The 25,792-nt window shown below is 36.3% G+C and overlaps 1 protein-coding gene across 7 annotated transcripts in view; it reads right to left on the bottom strand.

Moving 5' to 3' along the window:
* Positions 1 to 25,792, bottom strand: part of LOC150088024 (protein Fe65 homolog) — a 437,915-nt gene that overhangs the window by 35,861 nt on the left and 376,262 nt on the right. For all 7 annotated transcript variants that reach the window (XM_090370536.1, XM_090370537.1, XM_090370539.1 and 4 more), the window contains one exon: positions 5,156 to 5,226. In XM_090370536.1, the coding sequence (XP_090226662.1) occupies positions 5,156 to 5,226 (71 nt within the window). The remainder of the gene's footprint in view (positions 1 to 5,155; positions 5,227 to 25,792) is intronic.

Below are 25,792 nucleotides of genomic sequence, written 5' to 3'. Positions count from 1 at the left end.
AATCAGTGGTCTCTTCTTATCCGTGTTTTAGGTACTTTTTTTTTTTTGTTAAAAAAAAAAAAAAAAACACGTAACAAAGTACTAAATACAACGTACACGACAACGCCTGTGTCACTGCAGCTGAATTATACATAGTACAGATTGGTATACAGAGAATTCTGCAGGTTACAACACATCGAGTTAACTCGTAGTTGGCTGCCGCGAAGAATTTTCTATTACATACGCCAACTACGAGATAATTCACGGGGCTTTTTTTCTGAGTTTTGGTGATGACTATATATTATAATTTGGTTTTTTAATAATTTAACATGTCTAACACAAATTGGCATCGGAGACTAATTTATCCAAATAACCCTTGGCAGTCAAAGTGTTAATAATTATATGTACAGAGTGATTCGGGAAGAATAGTAAATATTTTGGGAGGTTATAGTATCAATTATTCTGAGTAAAAAAGTTCATATAAACGTGTCCAATTCTCAGTGGATACGGAGATATGGCTATTTGAAACTGGTATGCACAGCTCCCTGAATCAGATGTAGTAGTAAAGAAGGCATGTGATGCAAGAAAGCAAGTGTATGAGCTTATGTAGCATCAACCAAATAAAAAAAAAATAAAAAACTCAATACTCAATTTCACACATCCATTTCCTCTACAAGTTTGTCCAGTTCCTCCTTGAATTTATTCAAGGTATCAACTTCCACAACGACAGATGGAAGTTTGTTCCAGCAATTAACCACCTGCTGGCTAAAGGCAAATTTCCGCAAATCTATTTCTACAACTGTCTTTCCTCAATTTATGTCCCCTCAAGTTTATAATCTCAGCAAGCGGAAGAATCCCATCAGAATTCAGCATGCTCAACCCATTCAAGGCCTTATATACCTCAATCAGATCACCTCGCAGATGCCTAGTCTCCAGCTGCTGCAATTTGCAGAACTTAATTTCTTGGTAAGAGCATCCCTTCATTCCCCTACCAATCTTGTTGCTCTTCTCTGTACACGCTCAAGCAACTCTACATCCTTCCTAAAATGAGGCCTCCAGACATGTACGCAGTACTTGTCTGGAGGCCTATATACCTTCATCAATATCACTGATAAATATACAAAACAACAGTGAGCTCAACACCGAACCCTGGGGGACTCCACTAATAACATTAGTCCATGAAGAGCAGGGTCCACTGATTACCACTCTATCTTCTCCCACTTAACCACCCTTTTATCCATTGTAGCAATTTACCCTTAATATCATACTGCTCCAATTTGTACAGTAGTCTTCCATGTGCAACAGTGTCAAAAGCTTTCCTCAAAACCAAGTATATGATACCAAAATTATTTTTTGTATTCAGTTCCTTTGTAACCACATCATAGTATCCAATCAAATTTGTCAGGCAAGGCTTTCTCTTAACAAACCCATGCTGTGTCTGAATTATTACTGCAGTCTTCTCTACATGATCCTGCAATGCATCTTTAACTGTGATTCCATTATTTTCCCCGGAATGGAAGTTAAACTAACTGGTAAACCCTAGCTAAACCCTTTGTGAATTGGGGATACGTTTGCACATCTCCAGTCCGTGGGAACGTCTCCTGAGTCCAAGGAAGCTCTCATAATTATGGCTAAGGGTTTGCTAACTTTTTTTTAAATTTTTTTTTTTCGTAAATCCCAAACATGGGAGATATTAAAACCTATAGTATTTAGTACCATGCTTGGGTTGGAGGTTGAGAAGATGAAGGAAGATATTCATTGATATTGGACTTGAACTTCTGTAGACTGTAATTTTCAGGAAATACGTATGAAGGAAGGTTGTTCCAGCAAACGGCAGTTGAATGAATAAATGAGGAAGATGAAAAGTTGGTTCTGTGAGATTGAAGTTGGACAGTAAATGAATGTTGGCTGGTGGCGGCACGTGTTCGGACTGTTTTGAAAAAAGAGAGTGGGAATTATAGAAGCCAATTCAGAAGAACAGTGCCCATGGAAGTGTCTGTAGAAGAGGCATCCAGCAGAAACATCACGTCTATGAGACAGCAAGTGGAGAGACTCTGTTAGAGATGAATCATTAATTAACTTAACTGCCCTCTTCTGAATGGAATCAAGATGCCTGAGAGAAGTTTTGGGGGCACCACCCCAGATATGGGAACAATATTCCATGGCAGGGCGGATTTGCGATTTATACATAGTGAGATTAGAAGTCAGAAGAAAAGTAACGCTGAGAGCGAAAGAGAAAACCAAGTTTTTTAGATGCAGAGGAAGCAATATTTGTAATGTGCTTGTGCCAAGAGAGATTAGAAGTCAGAGTAATCCCCAAAAGAGATATATCATTTTGCCTAGAAATCGGAGTGTCACTAAAGATAAGCATAGGAGCAGAAGAATCCTTTTTGTGAGATATAAGACAAGACTGAGTTTTAGAAGGGTAGAAATCAACTAAGTTGTCATTGCCCCACTGGAGAATTACCTGAAGATCGGCATTTAAGGAACTGGTAGCAGATTTTCGAGAAGTTGAAGCTGATTGAGCAGGGCAAGATTTCTCAAAATGGAAAGTAGAATGCAATGTGCTATCATCGGCAAAACTATGGATAGGATTTCCTGTCAATGGAAGAAGGTCATTAATATACAAGAGGAAAAGAGTGGGAGAAAGAACTGAACCTTGGGGGACACCGGCATTAGTGGAGAAGTTAGAAGACAGAGAGCCATCACCCTCAGTGAGCAATCGGAGAGAAAACTGGATAACCAATTACTAAAAACAGTTGGCAAACAATAAGATGGAAGCTTGTTTAGAAGACCTTGATGCCAAACATGATCGAAAGCCTTTGAGATGTCAAGAGCAACTATTTGTGTTTCACCGAACCTTTACATTGAATTAATCCATAAATGGGTAACATAAGCCAGAATATCACCAGTGGATCGACACTGACGGAATCCATACTGGCGATCGTTGATCAGATGGAAGGTTTCTAGGTAGTTTAAGAGTTGGCAGTTAATTGATTTCTCCATTACTTTAGAAAGAGTAGAAGTAATTGCAATGGGACGATAATTGGATGGGAGGGATTTGTCACCCTTTTTAGGAACTGGCTGGATATGAGCAAATTTCCAAGCAGAAGAAAAACACCTTTGGAATAAGAAAGTGAAAAAAGGCAGTGAAGAATAGGAGTAAGTTCAGGAGCACGTTTTGAGAACAAGTGGAGAAATACCATCAGGACCTGAAGCTTTCTTATCATCAAGATTCGTCAAAATCCTTCTAACATCCTTTTGATAGAAGACCACAGGAGGCATTGAACTTCCTTTTCTTCCTCCTTTAATATAACTGTATAGATCCCATCCACCCCAGATGCCGTTCTTATGTTTAACTTCAACAATTTCTCCTTCACTTTGCTCTCAATTATTACAAAACCATTAGGCACCCTGCTACAGTGTGATAAACTTCCGGCATTTTCCTCCCTTAATAACTCTTCATGTGTGAATATAGATGCAAAATACTCATTCAGATTATCAGCTATCTGCGCAGGATCATCAACAACAGTCAAACCATCGATATCGAAAAGGTGACCAAGAAGCAGTTATAACCTGACACTGTTTGGTATTAGAAGTGCTGTTAAGAATGCTGCACATCTTCACACATGCTGAATATGCGGTTTGGTGTTTGTCTACGGTTTTTGTGGTCTAAGTGCTACTGCTGCTTGTAGAGAATGGCGTTGACAATTTCCTAACTGCAGAATACTGGATTCAAGAGTGTTTATACCAAACTGCACGAGACTGGTACAGTTCCCATCACTCAAATGAACAAAATGTGGATGAAATAGAACACATTCTTCAGCTGATAGAACGTAGTCCTACTATTAGCACACAAAGAATTTCTATGCATATTGGTGTTCCACAGACAAGAGTATAGCAAACATTAAGTGAGCACGGCTTATATCCATTTCACATATAGCGTGTCCAACACCTTCAACCAGGAGACAACGCCCAAAGATTGGAATTTTGTCGGTGTGTAAATGCTAATCACCGATTAATTCCATTAATACTGTTCAGCGATGAAGCTACTTTCACCCATGATGGTATTAACATCCCCTGTAACTCTCATAGGTGGTCTGAAGAAAATTCAAATGCCACTGTAGAAACAAATTTTCAACATCACTTCTCTGTGGTGCATTATCATTGACAAACAGTTGATTTGGCCTTACAAAATTGTCTTACAGGGCTCATTTACCTAGAATTTCTGCAAAATAAATTTCCACTACTATTGGAGGATGTTCACTTGGCTACAAGGATTGGTATGTACTTTCAGAATGATGGAGCTCCTGCAAATTATACCCACACGGTGATACAATATCTAAATCAAACTTTCCCTGAACGATGTATTGGCCACGGTGGTACCATTCATTGGCCACCAAAGTCTCCAAAACTCACTCCATTAGATTTTTGTTTGGGTGGATGAAAAGCACAGTATACAAAGAAAAGGTGAACACAAAGAGATGAATTAATCACTCATATTCTGGATACTGCTGCCCTCATAAAGGAACACCAAGATGACCTCAGAAGAGCAACACGTCATATTACCAGAAATTACCACAAGAGTTGCAAAGTGCATTGAAGTTGGCGATGGTTTTGAACATTTATTGTGAACTGTAAAAAATTTGTCAATTATTTGTGTTTTGTATCATTCAAAAAGTCAATAAATACAAACAATAAGTCATTTATTGTTCTTTAATATCTCTCATAATGGCTTTGTGCATGCCAGTTTCAAACAGCTGTATCTCCATATCCATTGAGAATTGGACACATGTTTATAAGAATGTTTTCACTCAGAATAATCAATAGAGCTATAACCTCCCAAAATATTTACTATTCCTCCTGAATTATTCTATATAAGAAGAATTTTTTTTATTCCAAATAAAAGATGTAGTCTCTGTCATCATTCAGAGAGGTGGCTGCTATGTAGCTAAATGAAAAATTTTCTTATGGTAAATAATTCCTTTTGCATCGAAGAAAGTAATTAGCTATTCATCAGAGTTTATATTGCCCCTCCCAATTATCAGCATTAGGATAAAATTTTTTGCAGAAATTTCTGATAAAGAGTGAAAGAAAAATTTTAAATGTAACATGAAGTTTTTATCATTTTAACGCCTACACTCATACAGGAGAATTGTGAAAATATAGTACTCACTTAACATTATGTCCAATACCAAGAAAAGACAAATAACGCACTCTACACTCTGCTAACTGCTGACCATTTTCCTGTAACAAAAATTAAATATTTTTAAAAATAAAACTGATGCACTGGCGAAACTCAAGGCCCAAGCAGCAAAGACTGGTGATCAACTTTTATTTTAAATTATCTCGTTTATTCAAGATAATGAGATAATTTAAGGTTTAGCCACTGCCCTGTGGTTTTTACATGTTCATGTATATAAACCACCACACAAAAAAATGTATGGTTCTGCGGGCAGCTATATGGCTAACTAGAGCATAACCAGAAATTCACTCTCAGTCAGTTAATCTCTAATTATCTAACATATACAAAGGATGTCAAAAGTACAAAGAACGATGAGATTGCTACATTTGTCTAAATTCTATATATTGTATTTTAACCTGTACATAGATTCATTTGAAAGTACTGACTTGACTTCTTGAAAGTTAAATGAATGCAAAAAAAAAAAAAAAAAAAACTTTCATGTCAAAAATTATAAACTACCTAATTTGATATTGGAACTTTACTCTAAAGGGCTTCTTTGTGTAGGTTTTTTCAAGTTCACGATACATTCACATGATCATTATTACAAGTATCACTAGTAAAAAACCAATATCAGCACTAACAATATTGTAAAAGAATACTTTCATACAGTTCATTTTATAAAAAACATACAAAATTGTTGGAAAAGTTTTAGTACTGATTTTTTCTAAATGACACTACTAGTGCCACTGTTGAAACTATTCACTATCAAGTCTGATCTGGCTTTGTGCCAAGTTTCATCAGTGTGCACACAGGTGTTCTACTGGAAAGTCATGTTTAAGCCACTGCAGCAAAATCATGTCATCATGGATTCAAGGACTGAGCAAAGAGCGGTGGTAAGTTGAGCAGAACATTTTGATGTACCAGAAGGACAGACAGTCAACTCTGAATTTTACAGAACAGTGACAGACAAACTGCTGAAAAGAAATTGGTGCATCAGGCCAGATATGGCTGAGTCAGATGAGTGGTTCTTGCACGACAATGAACCTTCACACAATGTGACCATTGTCAAGCAGTTTCTCACACAGAAGGGTGTTACAGTGCTCCACCATCCCCTGTATTCTCCGCATATGGCATCTGCTGATTATTTTCTGTTCCCCAAAGTGAAATCCCACTGGAAGGGGCACCATTTTGGTAGTGTTTTAGAGATCCAAACCAGCATGATGAGGGAGTTAAACAGGGTTCCACAAGATCAGTTCCACAGAGCCATTCAGAAGCTGTACAACTGTGCAAATGGGTGTATTATATTATGAGAGATGTACTTTGAAGATTAAATGGTAATAATTTTTTTTACCCCTTGAGATTTTGATTTTTTACGAATAAAGTCCTAAAACATTTCAGACACATTGTAAATATTACATCTCATCTTGTCATTCCAGTGATGGTAAACAATTTTCATACTTAAAAACAATTTTCTACATGTGCTATGGCAACTTATATGGAATCTCTGGGCACCTGAGCTATCCTATTAATGATCTAGGTTTGGCAGCTTTCTATTGACTTTACATTTTCAATATTAAAATAATAGAATGAATATGTACATTATAAGTGACAGTTCAGAATATCAATAAATGGACAAATTAGAAAATGAATACTGCACTAAACAAATGAAAAATATTTAAAATCATTTAGACAATTATATGAAAACAGAACCATTCTTGCTAAACTTTTCAAATACGTTGTCCAGGGGTGGCCAACTTAATTTGTGATGCGATCTACTTTTTTCTTCAAAATGTGCCACGATCTACCATCTCAAGAATTTCATTGCACGGAGTTAAAAAAGTTAATCAACACACATTGAAAATAAATTTTAAAATGAAATACAATTCAGAATTCTTATTTTAAATTCATACGTAATTAAATCGATATTTAATTTATGTCAAGTTTGTGTCTTAATGTCATCTGCCAAGCTTTCAAAATCAAGGATATACTGTGATAGGGCCAAACGTAAAGAATCTTCTGTATGCAAGTTCGTAAGAGTAGAGCGATTCTTCGCTTTTGTTTGTTTCAAATACGAAAAGGCCGATTCACATAGATATGTGGAACCAAAACAGGAATTTAAAAGTTCAGTTGCATTTTTATTTACATTTGAGTACTTTTCTCAGCAAACTTATTTCCAAAAGTCTTTTTCTGATGATCTGATTTTTAGGAAAATATTGTTTTGCTATGTAATAATTTCATTTTCAAGTAATATTTTCTCCATGTGAAAAATCTCAATGATTTTTTCTGGAATTTGTTTTGTATCTAAGTCAACATTAAATGGATAAGAAATATACCTGCATCTGGTTTCGAAATCATCCAGAACTTTTTCAATTTCAGAAACACTATTAAATTCAAAAACAGAATTTTTTGCAAATGATCTTGCATATTTGCAAAATGATCGATTTTTTTTCCTTTGAGATCCTTAGCCATTCAAAAATTGATATTTATATGCAGAAATACTACTAATCGTGTCACCCACATTTTTATTTTTTCCTTGTAATTCCAAATTCAGATCACTTATTACTGTAAAATCTGCCAAAAAAGCCACATCACACAACTACTCCATATCTTGTAGCTGCTGATAATCACCCCCCCCCCCACCTTTGATCAACAAAGTTTTTAATTTCATTCAGCAAATTTCGAAATCTCTGTAGAAACTTACTCTGACTCAGCCATCTCAGATCTGTGTGTAATATCGGATCTGGTTCATTTTCATTGAGTTGAATTTTGAAATGTCTCCTTTGAACAGTTTGTCCTCTGAAGGAATTCACAATTTCTAAAGCTATGTCCATAACACGTTTAGTATTTAATCTTTTGCTGGCTAACACTTGTTGGTGGATGATGCAGTAGTAACTCAAAAAATCTGGGAGTTCATCATCCTTTTGGCACAATGTGATGAATCCGTTAAGATGACCCATCATTGCTTTAGCTCCACTGTTGTTATTGATAGGAGCTTAAATGTGGTAATTTAATTTTTTCAATAAAATTTTTGAATGTGTTAATTATATCAAGACCCCCAAGTTCTTTCTTTTAACAAAACCATACCTTCTCTAGCTGTAGAACTGTCATAAAAAAAATACAAACAAAAATGAGCTACTGAGCTGTATCACTGACGTCTGTAGATTCATCCAGTTGTAAAGAAAAGGACACACAATTAGTAATATGAGCATACAATTGTTTCACTCACATTTTTACTCATTTTTTCAATGTGCCATATAGAAAAATTTCAAGATAACTGCAGATCTTGAAGAGCACTTTTAATTTCATTTTTGTTCTTAAAATTTTCAAAAAGAGAATCTGTTATATCTAAAAATGCATCTTTGATGAATTAACCATCAGAAAATGGTTTGCATTTTTTTGAAAGAAAATGTCTCACTTTAAATGATGCTACAGTTACTGCTTCAGATTGCAAATTAGGTGTCAAGAAATTTTGTTGTGCGAATAATGTGGATTTAAGTATTTTTAATTTATTTTTTCTAAGGTCACTATTAGGTGAAAAATTCGATTGGTATTCACCATGGAATGCATTGAAGTGTTTTTATCATTACAGAAAAGTATTCTAGTTCCCACTCTTGATGAATCAAATCAAATTAACATACAAGTACTGTCCAGTTATTAGAATTAAGTAAGCTAAATAAGAATTCGACACATTCACACGCCCTCCACAACGTAACTGTGTGAATTTTCAGCAGGCAAGCCTAGACTAGTGACTGCACGGCGACAAGAGTAATCATGTGGTTCAATGAATTTTAATAAGCATATACAGTGGGGCACATAATAATAATATTTTTTATTAACATAAATTGTATACAATAGTGATTCCTTACACAGAAAGCCAGAGTAATCTCACAATATGCTGTTTATACAAGTGATTTTTTTAATAACATTTAGATTTTGACTAATCTATTTTTTCTATATATTTAAAATTCGTCATGATGGACCAAAATGAAAGCTGCAATCGTCATGATGGACCAAAATGAAAGCTGCAATCGACTTGTTGGCCACCCTTACTATAATCTATCACTCAAAATAATACCTTTACCACATCAATAGATTGTGTTGTTTTATAAATGGTGTGTTTTTTTTATAAAACCCATAATTGTTTAAATTCTTAAAATTTCACAATACATAGAGGTTTGTTTTTAGTAGAATGGGCATAATTTATATTTTGTAAATAAAAGGTTTCATAATTACTGAAGGTTTATAATATAGAGGTATTCTATGCAGTTAAGCCAAATTGCCTAGGTTGGTATTACATTTCATTACACAGAAAAAAAAAAAATTAATAAGTAGAATAAAATTTTCTTTTAATAAAAACTGCTGTTTGTATAACAAGATGAAGGGGATGGGGAGCAACAGTTATTTGGAGAAATATTTGTGTGCGCGCACACGGTATTGTAAAAGTGTAATTTGCACCATATAGGTGCTAAAAATGAGCCTATAGACCGAAAAGAGCAGATGTATAATAAACTTTAGCATAAAAGTTGATTTTAATTATTATAAAATTCTTACAAAATAAAAATTTTTTATTATAAATATTCTTGAAAATTTGTAATTTTCATTTATTATTATTTTATTGCCTTATTTCTTTTATTTCTATATTTCCTTAATATAAATTCTATATTTCTTTATCATAATCCTGTTTTTGTCCATTGCATCATCATCAGCCATTTTCAATCCACTGCAGGATGAAGGCCTCTCCAGCAACTTTCAGTTCCTTCTGTTTTGAACATTGGCCATCCATTTACTACCCAAAAACTCATGAATTTCATCTATCCATCTCCGCCTTTGTCTTCCAGGTTTTCTTCTAGCTCCTCTTGGGTACCATTCTGTCATTTTCTTAGTTCATCTGTCATCATGTCTTCGAGCTATGTGTCCAGCCCAAAACCATTTTAGTTCTTTAGTTTTGATAAGAATGTCCTTTACTTGAGTTTGCTGCCTAATACACGTTTCTCTTCTTATCTAACAGTCTGATTCCCAATATAATTCGTTCCATTCTTTGCTGTGTAGTTCTCAGCTTCTCTTCCATTCTTTTGGTGAGTGCCCAAGTTTCACTTCCATAAGTCATGGTGGGGAGTATACATTGATTCATTATTTTACGTTTCAGACAAACTGGGATATTGCTCTTCAGTATGTGACTATATTTCCTGAATGCTATCCATCCAAAATTTATTCTTCTCTTGACTTCCAGCCATTTATCATTATTACAGCTAATAACTTGTCCCAGATAAGTATATGACTCCACCTTTTCAATTATTGCTCCTTCAATCATTATTTCCCTTTCCGTGGCATACTTGTTCATCATTACTTTTGTTTTAGCCATATTCATCTTTAGTCCAAAATCCTTACTAACTGTGCATAACTGATTAAAATTTTTCTCTAATTCTTTGGGATCGTGGCTTATGACCACAATTTCATCTGCAAATCGTAAATGGTTTAGGTACTCTCCGTTCACATTGACTCCTTTCTGCGACCAGTCTAATCTTCTGAAAGCTTCCTCAAGGGCAGCAGTAAACAGCTTCGGAGATATTGTGTCTCCTTGTCGAACTCCTTTCTCGATTTTAAATTTGCTACTGTCTTTGTCTAGTCTAATAAAGGAGGTAGCACTCTCATATATTTTCTTCAAAATCATAATATATGGAGTATCTATGCCTTGTCTTTCCAGTGCCCGAAACATTGCCTTTTATGGAATCAAATGCCTTTTCATAATCCACAAATGCCAGGCATAATGGTGTTTTATATTCATTTGCTTTCTCCATTAGCACTCTAATCTGTGATATTAAGTGAAGGTGATCCATAGTTGAGAATCCTGTCCTAAAGCCAGCTTGCTCTTTCGGTTGATTCTCATCAAGTATTCTTTCTAATCTGTTAGTAATGACCCTCGTGAACAACTTGTAGATGTGGGATAACAAGCTAATTGGTCTATAATTTCCAATTTCTGATTTATCTCCTTTCTTATGTAGTAAAACTATAATTGCATTATTCAACTGCTTAGGCATCACACCTTTTCTAATGCACTTTGTGAAGAGCCTTGCCAGTTTTTGTGTTATGTCTCTTCCTCCCAATTTTAACAACTCTACAGTAACTTCATCTTCCCCCGGGGCATACCATCCATTAACTTCTTACGGTAATACCAGGATCCCTTACTAAATGGTCAGGCAGTTACGTTCCTGGTATATCCTGAGTATCATTATTAGAAGTTATTTTTTATTTATTTATTTTTTTTTATGACAACCCAATCACGAGAGGTATTAGAACCTATGATTGATTGATTGATTGATTGAGTTTTATTGGCGCATCAGCGACTATGGCTATTATGCGCCAAGCCCTCTTTAGAACCTATAGTACTTAGTACCGTGCTTGAGTTGGAGGTTGAAAAGACGAAAGTAGATATTTGTTGACATTAGACTTGAACTTCTGTAGACTGTAATTTTCAGTACATACATATGAAGAAAGATTGTTCCAGAAAACAGCAGTTGAATGAATAAACAAGGAAGATGAAAAGTTGGTTCTGTAAGTGGGAAGTTGGACAGTAAATGTATGTTGGCTGGTGGTGGCACGTGTTCGGGCTGTTCTGAAAGAGAGAGCAGGAATTATAGAAAACAATTCAGAAGAACAGTGCCCATGAAAGTATCTGTAGAAAAGGCTTGCAGCAGACACATACGTCTATGAGACAGCAAGTGGAGAAGATTTTCTTTTAATTTAATTCTAAATTTTTACACCTCAAGATCTATTAGAGTAATTTGAGGGAAAAAATTGGTGTTGTAGCTTTACTTACTCTTACCTTCTTTCCCCTTATTTCAACATAAGCTTTCTTTTGCACATGTATACAATAAAAAAGAAACCACAACTCAAGTGATATTTATGGTTGGCTCTCATTTTCAGTATTATTTGTTTCAAAGCTATCTGTTGGGCTAGCTGTTATCTTGCCTTTTTGCTGTTAACTTTAAATTTAAGTACAGATTGCCATAATGCAGGTTGCCATAATTTGGACCTAGTTAAACAAGCAGATAACAAACAAACAGATAGCCTTGCTAATTATTGAGTGGATATATTGAATGGTGCTAGCCCTCGAAAAAGTGTCATGTCATTCAAGGTATCCTATTATCAATAATTAGCTTCATAATCATTTTATTTTATTCTATTTTGTATTTTATTATTTTATTGCTCTTTATATGTTTATTTCTAGGGTAAAATGAAGTAAACCAGCACAGGCTATCTTAGTCTTTATAGGTTCTTTATAGGTGCAGACTGATGTAATGTTTAATCTATAATTGATGGCATTAATCTGATCTAATATACATTTTATCACTCTTCCTTTTACTGCTATTCCATTATTTCATAAAATATTAAACACACACACTATATATATATATATATATATATATATATACAGGTGACCCCTGCTTAACGCTGATAATTCGTTCCGTAAAAACAGAGCGCTAAGTGAATCCGCACTAAGCGAGCACCGCATTCCCATAAGGTAACATATGTATTTGTGAATTGCGGTCGGTGTCATAGGATATTTCCTAATCAATAATAAACGGTAGTGATGAGATGCACAAATGTCGGTCAAAATATTTAATATTCAAATATTTGTACATATAAAATATTCTGCATTACATATGTATATAATTAAATATTCTGCATTACATATGTATATCAAAATTAAACTTAAAATTCCAATTAAAATCATGAATTTAATTGATCTGAATTGATTTAATTTAATTGATGAATTTAATCAAGAAAAATGTGTCGACTTTGGGTTGAACTTTGGTCCTCTTCCAAATAAACTAAAAGGGGTATTAATTTTAAATCCCCCGCAGCGTTACCACCCAACAATAAAGTCAACCGATCCTTCACCGCTTTGAAACCTGGCATGTTTTTTTTCTTCTTTCAATATGAAACTTCTTTTAGGCATTCGTTTCCACAAAAGTCCTGCTTCATCTATGTTAAAAACTTGTTGAGAAGTATAACACATAATACCCCTATTCAATAATTTTAACAAGTTCTTTTTTGAAAGTTTCGGCTCTTTAATCTGCACTTGCCACTTCTCCCTGGATTTTAAATCTATTCAACCAGCCCTTACTAGTTTTAAATGGTTCCACATTTTTTTTTTTTTTTTTTTTTTAGGTGAGTTTTCTTCAGATCATTATATTGGCTAATCTCTCTCTTTTGTTTTTTATAATATTTAACTTAACTGAATTCTGCACTGGATATTATCTTCAATAAAATTAGTTAAAAGTCTTTCATTTCAATCCTAATAGCCGGCCTAGCCCTAGTTTCTTGCAATGAAACAGCTATCTTTCCCACTGCTAAAATTAATTCTTTATTTTTTTTATAATTGTTCTTACAGTTAAACTTGCAAGTCCTAAATTGTGGCACACATCCGCTTGTCTTTGACCAGAATCGATTTGCTTCAAAACGTCTAATTTAATTTTCAAATTCAGTCTTTTTCTTGTATTTATAGTCTTCATACTGCGTCCAGACGTGTTCTTTCATTCTTATCCGCCATTATTAACTCTTCGAAAATGTAACTGCGTTGGTTGCATTAATTATGATACAGTGTTCAAGTAAACTGTCCATTACACATGATGTCTAATACTGTACTGAGTGATGACTAGACTTCGGATAAATGCATATAACACAAATATTACAAGCAATATACTTGATAATTTTTTAAAATGTTGATCTCGGAACTATGTAACAAGTCACTGTACTGCAATTAAATTAACATGCAAGAAAATATCACTGACTGAGCGTGGGAAAATTTCTCAAGTTGGCGTGGGAAACGCTTTAATGCTGTTTTGCTATTCATTTTCAAGCTATCGACTCCATCAAATGAAACAATTTTGTTAAATATGCCAAAAATGCAATCTGTAAAAGAGCATTATAGTGATCTGTAACAGCGTTATAGTCTGATATGGGTTATAATATAAGAACACGTTATAGCGAATCAGTGTAAAGCGAACTGCATTATAATGGGGGCCTGCTGTATATATGACACAAGAATGTGTTTTATCTTTTCCAAATATCTTACACAGTTCTAGAGATGTAATATATTACTACATACCCTGCAAAATGAAGTAAAACACAAATGCTTTGTGACGGAATGATATAATGTTTCAAAAAAATAATTCATCGAAATTTTCTATAAAGAAAAGGCTATACTGTATCTTTGAATAAATATGATTTATTATACAGGAACTCGCCGACTTACATAAGGGTTGCATTCCTTAGAACACTACATAAGTTGGAATTTCCCTAAATAAACATTTAAGGAAATTCCGCACTCGCAACTATGCGTGCTGAATTTGATAGAAGCAAAAAAGACGTGTTCAATGGACATGTAAATAAAATTATTCAATTTTTTAATCTCATGTACAGGAAAAATTATAAAAGTGTACAAAATTACAAAAATTTCAAACTTATAAAATTACAAAAAGAGAAGACAGGCATAATGTCAGCAAGTTTTACCTTTCGAGCATTGTTGCCACAATTATCTCTCCTGCTGATAAGCACGCCACTGCGGAAGTTCAGGACTGTGGAGATTTAGAAGAGGTTTTCCCCAACACATTGCAAAATTCCTCTGCAGCTGCACAATCGGCACTGGAGACTTCACCGCATACTTTAATGTTTTGGAAACGAGTGTGACGCTTGAACCTATTAAACCACCCATTTCTTGCCACGAACTTGGCTTGGAGTTTGCCGTACTTATCGTTATCTTCATAAATACTTCTTGCTTGAATGGCCATTAGATTCAGGAGCACTTACTTCTGAATCAGTTTTCCATCTATATTATTAATAGCTTTTTCATCTTCGATATAGCACCTGAATGCTGTTTTGTGATCACAGTTGGGGCAGACTAGCCCGATGCATACGTTAAACCTTGAACATTCTTTTATACGTGCACTGTCCCTTAAAATAGTATTCACTGTTGAAGCAGTGAGACCTAATTCTGTGCAATGGATGACAAAGTTTGTCCTGCTTCGTACTTCTTAATTAATCATCTTCATTTCTAAATCAATTTTATTTTGTTTCATTTTGTAGCACTGCCCGCAACTGCACTTTCCGTTGGTCACTTTCCCTTCATCATTGTAATAATTAAATAGGAATGAAAAGCAGATTCTGAAAATTTATTCATGTGTTTTATATGTCTGAAGATTTCAGTGAAGGGAAACTCATTTCACCATAATAACGTAACCTAAAAACTAACAGAATGCCAGTTATGGGTATTATCGCAAATGCAATAAGATCAAGTTTACTACCCATTTATAATAGATTGCACTAACAGAAAAGCCAATAAACCGGAAAGTAAAAATTGTTTTTATTGATTTATGATAGTGACCTCCAGAAGTGTGTAATGTGTTTTAGAAAAATATCACTAAGGCGTTCAAAAATTGATTCTTATAACGGTACATATGATAACAATGAAAGTGTAGTGCAATTTCCTTTATAAAAATTACCTTTTAGAGAGATAGCTTAGTTATATAGCAAAAATTTCAACTTCCAAGGTCTTGGAACGAATTATCAAAAAAAAAACCGTGTTATTGGTTTCGCATTATGATATTTTCACGATACCTCCATTTGTTCCTATGAGATGTAAAATACATGTTTCCACAATTTTTTTAAGTTTGCACTGGCCAGCAAAATCTTGCATAAAGTCAAATTTGTGCAAGTCGAGTATTACTTAAATCTGGGGGTTCCTGTACAAATAATCGTATATTACTAGACGTATTTCTGGCAAACATTATGCTTTGGTCAGTTCTGACTTGCAAGATATACTAGGATTAAGAAGTAATCAAAATCAACACCTATTAAAATCATAATCATACTTGATTTATACCCAGTGAATAAAAAAAATGAAACTACCAAAGTCTGCATTTCCTTTTTTTTCCCCCCTTCATTTGACCAACCTACTTTTTTTTTTTAATTGTCCTTTCCTTTCCTTTTTTTTTTTTTTTAACTGCTAGTTTCCAGTTCCACTCATTATTATTATTAGCCATAAGGAGTAAGGAAACCTGAGGCTTATGCTGCACAAGCAAAAAAAAAAAAAAAACACACCTGTGTTACAGAGAGAGAGAGAGAGAGAGAGAGAGAGAGAGAGAGAGAGAGAGAGAGAGAGAGAGAGAGAGAGAGAGAGAGAGAAGGGAACCACCTAGAAAGCAAGAAAGAGAAGAATATTGATAGATATCGGGCTGTTGTTGTTGTATTTGAGGTTTTTTGGCACAAGGGCCTCTTGGGCCATATTGTGCCTGTTCATGGTTTGGGCATCACTGATTTCACGTTATGATTAGAGACTATTATATAAATTGATGCGTTTTAAATACTTAAACAGATGCTCGAAATTTGCTTCGTTGCCAAGAATATGTGATAACGTTAAGGGTTCCTGCAAATTGGAGAGGGAGCTGAAGCTGGAATTTCGGACAGATGAAAGGTGTGGACATTCAATGAGAATATGTTTTATTGTTAGTTGCGACTGGCAGAAAAAACACTTAGGAGGAGTCTCTCCCAAAAGCAAATGCAGATGAGTTGGGTGTGAATGACCGATGCGAAGCCTTGCCAGAATTACTTCTTGTCGCCTGTTTCTTCTAAAACTAGATGTCCACAGTTCGGGCTCTTTTTTAATCTGGAACAGTTTATTATTGGTTTGAGATTGCCAGAGATCAGACCATTGTTTCCAACATGTTTTTTTAATAATGGATTTATAGTCTGTGTATGGAGCTTTCAGTTGACTGTAAGATCCAGAGTCGGGATGTTTAGCAGCCTCATCTGCACAATCATTACCTTGGATGCCTACATGACCAGGAATCCAGCAGAAGGTAACCTTGTAGTTGGCTGTTTGATGGTAAGATAATTTAGACTGGATCTCTTTAAGAACGGGATGAGAGGGAGGAAAGGTATATTGAAAGGCATTGATTCCACTTAAAGAGTCTGTATATATCAAAGATTGTTTGATATGATATTTGTTTATGTTATCTAGAGCCAGTTTTATTGCAACTAATTCTGCAGTATAGATACTGCATTCAGTGGGAAGAGAGGCAGTTGTTAAGAAAGTGGCAGAAACTGCTGCTGCACCAACAGCTGTATCTGTTTTGGAGCCGTCAGTATAGATATGAACTTTCTCTGAGTTTTCCAAAGAATGTAGTTTATGTAGCTGTTGAATGTTGGTATTTGCCAGGGAGGATTTTCTCCATCTTGAAAAGAAATTGTCACAGAGAGGTATGAATTCAGTCCAGGGAGGTTCAGGAGTGGCAAGGTCTTGGAATATATTCTTAAAGTTAATTTTCCAACTGATCATGAGTTCTTGCAGTCGAATCCCTGCGGGGCGGTTTTCATTAGGTTTATTCTGATATAGCAGGGTGTGTTGAGGATCAAACAGATACTGCCAGCTGGGGTGGGCTGGATTACTTCCAATCTTTGCTGCATAATTTAACAATAACATTTTTCTCTTGAGATGCAGAGGGGATTCGTTTGCCTCAATATACAGGCTGTGAACCGGAGATGTTCTGAAGGCTCCAACAGCTATTCTGAGGGCACTATGCTGGATGGTGTTCAGACGTAATAGAGAACTTTTCCTGGCGGAGTCGTAGATAGATGCTCCATAATCTAAGCGCGATCTTATTAAAGCTCTATAGAGGTGTAGGAGAGAGCTTCTGTCAGCACCCCAGGACACAGCAGAGACAGCTCTTAGGATATTAAGTTTTTAAGACAAGTATTCCGGAGGTATGCCATATGGGAAGCGAAGTTAAGTTTGTTATCTAAATGTAATCCCAACAGACGGAAATTGGTAGTGACAGGAATGAGGCTGTTATTTAAAAATATTTCTGGATCCAGATGTAGTTTCCGTTTTTTACAGAAATGAATAGCAGCAGACTTCTTTTCTGCTAGGGAATAACCATTCCGCAATGCCCATGATTCTATTCTAGCTATAGCAATTTGAAGTTGCCTTTCAATGGTGTTCATAGTCTGGGATTGAGTAGAGATAATGAGGTCATTGGCAAACATGTACGATTGTACTGTATTTGGTACATCCCTTGTCATGTTGGTGATTCTTATCGCAAATAACGTTGGACTCAAGAATGGAACCCTGTGGTACACCTTCCTCTTGTTCAAATGTTTTAGATAAATTATTCATGTATCTGACCTGAAAAGTTCTATGGCATAGGAAGCTTTGTATAAATTGGGGTAGATGACCTCTCAAGCCGAAAGAATGAAGATCTTGAAGAACACCATATTGCCAGGTGGTATCAAAGGCTTTCTGAATATCTAGATTAATCATGACCAGATGCTGTCCTCTTATGAAGGCATTCCGTATATTTGACGGTTTTTTCGGAACCCGTACTGATTTCTATTTAGCAAGTTGTTTGTTTCCAGGAACCAGATTAACCGCCGGTGAACCATTTTTTCCAGGACTTTGCCTAAACAATTGGTCAGTGAAATTGGCCTATAATTATATGGAAAGGTACGATCCTTTCCGGGCTTTGGGAAGGCTAGAACTATTGAGTGACACCAGGAGATAGGGTAAGCATTTTCTAAGAATATTCGGTTGTAATAGTTTAACAATGATCTTTTTTCTCTGTCGTTCAGTTGTTTTAGCATTATATAGTAGATCCCATCTGGGCCAGCAGCGCTATTTGATGTTTTATTGAGCGCTCCAAAAAGCTCTGTTAATGTGAATGGCTGGTTATATGGATGTGAAACTCTGGTAGAGAAATTAATCTTATGCTGCTCTGCAGTTTTTTTAATTTGCTGAAAGGCTGGTTTGTAGGAGGCTATTGCTGATATACTGGCGAATGATGCCGCTAAGGCATTTGCTATTTCTCCCGGGGATGACAACTCTTTCCCTTCCCAGTTTAGTATTGTAGCTGGGGACTGAATGTATTTGCCATTTAGTGCTTGTATTTTTCTCCAGATAATTCTGCTGTCTGTATCCTTGTTTATGGTCGAGGAAAAGCTGATCCAGGCATCTTTCTTTGCTTTTCGTCTTATTTGGCGGAACTTGGCTTTCAGTCTTTTGAAGTTAATTAGATTGGTAGTTGTGGGAAATTTACGAAATAAATTCCAAGCTCTATTGTTGTACTTTTTGGCGTGTGTACAATCTTGATTCCACCAGTAATTACTGTGTTCCGTTTCCCCGAGAAAGATTTTGGTATTGCAGAGGTAGCAGCTCGTAATATTTGATTAGTTACATGTTCTGTGACATTGTCTATGGGTTGAGATTGGATTATTTTGTTGTCTAACTGCACATGAGAGGCATATTCATACCAGTGTGCCCTACGAAATTTCCAAGAGGAGCGACGTAGTGAAGGAGAGTTTACCCGTGTTTGCAGCTTGCAGAGAATCGGAAGGTGGTCACTGTTTAGCGGATTTTCAAGAACCGACCACTCCATAATACTATATACGGAAGGAGAACAGATTGATAGGTCTATTGCACTCATGGATCCTGTCGAAAAATGAATATAGGTAGGTTCACCAGTGTTCAGAAGAGTAAGTTGATAAGAGTCCAGAAGGGATTCTATTAACTTGCCTCTCTTGTCAATTGTTAGAGATCCCCACATCGGATGATGAGCATTAAAATCTCCAAGTAAGCAGAAAGGAGACGGTAGCTGTTCTATTAGATTTTCTAGGTCATCTGAAGAAAATGAGAAATTAGGAGGAATATATATAGATGCTATTGTAAGAGTGATGCCAATTTCAATGCGCACTGCCACTACTTCAAAAGGAGTCTGAAGAGCAATATGTTTCGATGGTACGTTGTTTCTTATAAGAACCGCCACTCCTCCACGGGCTGGAGAGTCAATACTTCTATCTCTTCTAAAGATAGAGTAATCTTTTATAGTGGGACACACTTGTGAATTTAAATAAGTTTCCTGAAGGGATATGGCTGCTGGATCATAACGGTGGATGAGATCACATATATCATCTTTTATACTGCGAAACCCTCTACAATTCCATTGAAGAATTCTTTCCATTAAGCGGTTTTGTTGGTTGTTTTTGTTTCTGACTGCTTTTTAGTTGTGACTTGTTTACATCGATCCGATTTTCCTTTGTCTTTCTTTGGAAAGTAGGGGCGTGTTACGTCCATCTCATCAGTCGCATGAAGTTCTAATATGGCCTCTTCGGAGTCATTGTGCTGGTCAATATCCATTCTGGTTGAATTTGGTGGTTTCAGTACCATGGTTTCTGTCACTTTTTGTTTTGCTGTTGGGTTTACATTAGCTGGAATCGTAATTGGGGTATTACAGGCTTGTTCAGTTTTTTGTTGCGAAGGACACTGTTTGGGAGCAGAGAGAATGGAGTGTGCCCAATTAGCGATGGACATATTTGGGGGAACGGCAACATCTGTTTGTGTACCTATTGACTGAAATTGTTTAGTAGCCATTGCATATGTACGTGTTCAATCTGTTTTTAGTACTTGCTTTCTGGCCTCTGAATATGTCACTTTATTCTCAACTTTATATTTCTGGATTGTTTTTCCTTGCTTCCAAAGTTCGCAACTTTTGGAAAAAGCTGGGTGATCACCCTTACAGTTTGGGCAAACAGATGTTGTAGCAGTGCATTCAGTTTGATTGTGCTCCTTCGATCCACAAATTGGACATACTGACTCACCTCGACATGCAGTTTGGGAGTGTCCGTATTTTTGGCACGTAGCACCTGATTGGGTTTGGGATGTAAGGCCGGACCCGGCAATGGAGATAGCCTGCTTTAACAGATGATGGTAGGATGGGAGAGCTGAAAGTGAGAATTATGCTCCTGGTGGGAACAAGAACACCATCTTTCTGAGTCATAATCCTCCTTGCTTGTATGACTTTTTGTTTACCTAGCTCTTGAACTATCTCCTCCTCTGAAACAGTTAGCAAGTCCCATTCTGCGATTACTCCCTTCGAGGAGTTTAAGGTGGCATGGGGAGTAACTTTTATTGGTTGTCCGCCAAAAGTAGTCATCTTTAATAATTTTTCGGAATAATTTTTGGGATTCTTCCTCTTGCTCAGACTAAGAACCTGAGGGGTCACAGTTTCAAATTGAGGAAAGATAGTTGTAGAATAGTTGTGTGGAAATTTGCCTTTAGCCAGCAGGTAGTTGACTGGTAGAACAGGCTTCCATCGTTTGTTGTGGAAGCTAATAGCCTAAATAAATTTAAGGCTGAGGTGGACAGGCATTTGGAACGAATGGAGGGGTGAAATGGGAGGTTTTTTTTTGGCTGATGCTGCATAATAAGCTTGCTTTCTTGCATCGTACGCCTCTACTAATGCTAATATCATGGTATTCAATTAAAACTTTACACCACTATCAAAATTCTCCCTACTGAAACCAAATTATTGTTATGCTTTCCTTAACAAGCCACTCTAGTATTCTCATTTTTCTCTCTCCAGGTAACCAATCTCAAAAGCATATCTTTGATTTTCATTGCATCAACCCAGACAGCAGAAGTTCAATAAGTTATGTTCCTGGTAATGCTATGAGCTTCTTCAAATTCACACTGAATGTGAATTATAATAATTTGCATTGATTTTTTTTTATTTTTAATTAATATTGCTGCTACTTATGGATGTTTGCTAATAAATGGTGCACAGTTTGCTACCTTAAAGTGAATGATTTTAATCATCAAACTTTTGGAAGTATACCACTACAACATCAATAACTGAATACTGGAACTCTAAATAAATTCATTTTATTTATTACAATTTATAAATGTCATGAATAAAAAAAAAGTCTTATTTTTAAAAGGAAGTAGCAAATTCATAACTTTTCAAGAAAAAAGTGAAATAGAGAAATGGAATTATGTGTCCAATCAAGATCAAAAATGTAACAATCCAATAATGCAGATATTTTGTTCTTGACTTTGCCTCTGCATCTGTTTGATCTATGGGGTTTTAGAGTGGTAACGTAATAATTACAACAAAGATTCCATCACTGGCTTTAACTCTTTTTTTTTTTTTTTGGTAGTTGTTGGTGCATAGGCTTCTGTGGCCATAATGCACCTCCCAAGGTTTTTGTAGTACTTTGATCCAAGCCCGAGGCGGGAATTGAACCCGCAACCTTTGGGTTGTCAGGCTGACCGGGCTACCCACCCAGCTAGTCCGGTCAGCCTGGCTTTACTCATTGGTGAGAGTACAATCAGTGATGAAACCACCATTCTATAACACATATCCAAGAAACTAAGGGATAAATCAAGAGCAAAACATCCTTGTCCTAAGAACTCACCCTATCTGGCCAGAAAGGGATATACATCCAAGAAGCAGCAAGTCTCAGCAGGCAAAAATATTCAAACCATTAATCTTAAATGCGATACATTGCCAGAAAAGGAGACTGTATGGATGTTTCCACATTCAGAATAATTGCAGCAAAGGCCATTAATAGGAATATTGCCAGTGTAGGCATCTCTCCCCACCCCCAAATGATATATTCCATTACAGGATAGAATAAATCAACATACAAATTTACTAATCATATCAAAAACTTGGTCTGAATAAATACACTGTAAGAATAATTAACCAAGAAAACTCCTAGAACAAGGAACAAACAAGTTTATCTATTAATAATAATAATAATAATAATAACAGCAGCAGATATCCATTGAACAGCTAATAGGAGCAACCAAAGTGGATTCCAGAACTTTCTCCCATCCAGACAATCGGTGAAGTTTGCTTCAAAGAATGAGCATATCATCCTTTTCAGAACGTAAGCCTTTCTTGGTAAGAGGACCCCTTCATTCCCCTCACCAATCTTGTTGCCCTTCTCTGTACACACTCAAGCAACTCTATGTTCTTTCTAAAATGAGGCCTCTAGACTTGTATGCAGTGCTCAATGTGTGGCCTGACCACTGCCTTATACAAAGGATAATTTTCCCCACTAGCAAAATTCCTGTATATCACTGAGAATACCCCACGTCCTGCTCTGGCAGCCTGTCTGCATTGCTCAGAAAACTTCATATCTGACTGCACAATTACTCCCAGATCTTTTTCGTTTTCTATTACCCTAAGTGTAATACCACACAGTTGGTACATTTCTACCCATATGCAGTACTTTGCATTTGTTAATATTAAACTTCAGTTGCCACTTCTCAGCCCATCTGCCAAAATTTTCTAGATCCTGTTGCAGCAGCACACTGCTATTACTGTCCTTAACAACCCTACCAACCTTTGTATCATCTGCAAACTTCGACATTAAGCCTGATATACCTTCATCAATATCATTGATAAATATACAAAACATTGGGCCCAACACCGAACCCTGGGGGACTCCACTAATAACATTAGTCCACCAAGAGCAGTGTCCATTCAACCCACTCAACCATCCTGTTATCCATTATAGCAACTTACTGTTAATACCATACTGCTCCAATTTGTACAGTAGTCTTCCATGCACAACAGTGTCAAAAGCTTTCCTGAAATCCAGGTATATGATATCAAAATTAATTTTTGCATCCAGTTCCTTTGTAACCACATCATAGTATCCAATCAAATTTGTCAGAAAAGACTTTCCCTTAACAAACCTATAAGAATTGTGTTATAATATCACTGCTTCTGTGGAGTATTTGTATGATTCAGTGCAAATCTTCATATGCTGATAAAGAAAGCTTAGGCTTTAAATATCGTTCCTTTTATTTTATTGCTTTTAAATTATACAATTAATATAAATTTTAATTTTTATATTGTGCGGACTATTTAATTATTTAATAACTCTGTGTCATTGGAGTATGTTAGAAAATGATACTATAGTTATTCCTGAGGTAACTTCCTCATGAAGTTATTGAGGAAGGATGACCCTTGAGGAAGGATGACCTTTGCTGATGCTATCGAGGCAATGTTAGGTGGGTCGGAAAACTGCTAGATTGGGGGGATACAAGGACTAATAGATTAACAGTAGCCACTGGCAGAGGTGAAAGTGATTCTTGCACTGCTTCTATTGGAATGAGCCGCAGCCTGGAAAATAAGATGCAGGATATTTCAGAGACTGCTGGGAATCATTGGGGTACAAGTAAACACATGGGTTGTGTTAGGGTAGCTAAGAAAAAGAACAGGTGCATGTATACTTGTGTGTACACCAATGCTAGGAGTTTAGTAAATAAATTTGATGAATTTGAGGTATTGCTCAAAACATCAAAGGCAGATATTGTGGGGATTTCAGAGACGTGGTGTCACACAGATATAAGAAATGCAGAACTGGAATTTGGGGAGTACAATGTGTACAGAAAGGATAGACAGGATAGGAAGGGAGGAGGGGTTATGCTATTAATTAAGAAACACATAAAATCCAAGGAAGTGAAGCCAGTCGACATCGCTGGACAGTGCAGTGTCGAGTCAGTTTGGTGTGACATAAGCATTGGGAGATCAAAATTGAGAGTAGGAGTGTGCTATAGGCCTAATGACTCTGATGAGTATAATAAGAAACTGTTCGGAGAAATAGAGTGGGCCAGTAAATCAGAGAGTCTTATAATGGGGGATTTTAATTTCCCAGATATTGACTGGAATTTGGGGGCTGGTCACTCACACAGTAGCAAGGCTTTTGTGGATTTATTGGATGATTGTTTTCTACATCAGCATGTTCGGGAGGCAACTAGAGGGAGTAATACTCTTGATTTGATTATCAGTAGTGATTCTTCATGCATTCAGAATCTGCAGATAAATGAACCACTTGGTGGCAGTGATCACAGTGTGCTGAAGTGGGAGTTACTCAAAGAGGTAACTACCATTAGGGGTAAAGGGAAGGGGTATTGCTTTCGTAAAGGCGACTACAATGGACTGAGACAGTATTTAAATTCTATACAGTGGGATCAACTGATGATATTGCCAACAGCAAATTCAAAATGGGAAGCATTCAAAGAACTTATCGTGGAAGCTACTAGGCTTTACATACCAACAAAGAAATATTGTTCAAGGTTTAGGCCTAAATGGTTGTCAGATGAACTAATGAGGCATATGGCAGAGAAGAAAAATGCATGGGATACATACAAATTAACACGTGACACGGATGCCTATGATAGATACAAGTTGATCTGTAACCAAGTTACAAAGGAGGTTAGGCAGGCGAAGGCAGATTACGAGAGATCCTTGGCAAGGGATGCGAAGAAAAACAGCAAAGAGTTCTTTACTTATGTAAACTCTAGAAGGAAGGGGATGAATCAGATTGGTCCACTTGAGATCGATGGGTCAACTGTTGATGACCCTGCTCGGGTAGCTAACAAACTAAATGAATATTTTGCATCGACATTCACACATGAGGAGTTATTCAGCGAGGGGAATGCCAGAGGTGTATTCAACTCTAGCAGTAAGCTAGAGAATCTTGTAATAACTGAGAGCAAAGTGGAGGAGAAATTGTTGAAGATAAACACAAGAAAGGCACCTGGGGTGGATGGGATCTATCCAGTTATATTAAAGGAGGCAGCAAAGGAGGTAAGCAAACCCTTAGCCATAATTATGAGAGCTTCCTTGGACTCAGGGGAGGTACCCATTGACTGGAGATGTGCAAATGTGACCCCAATTCACAAAGGGGGATCAAAGGCTGACACAAGTAATTATAGACCTGTGAGTTTAACTTCTGTTCCCGGAAAATTAATGGAGGCACTGGTGAAAGAAGCACTGC

The sequence above is a fragment of the Mastigoproctus giganteus genome, chromosome 3, assembly GCF_048544385.1.
Source record: "Mastigoproctus giganteus isolate SK-2022 chromosome 3, ASM4854438v1, whole genome shotgun sequence".
NCBI classification, from domain to species: Eukaryota; Metazoa; Arthropoda; class Arachnida; order Uropygi; family Thelyphonidae; genus Mastigoproctus; species Mastigoproctus giganteus.
Note: the sequence above shows the minus strand (reverse complement) of the source record. Positions and strands in the feature narration are given on the sequence as shown.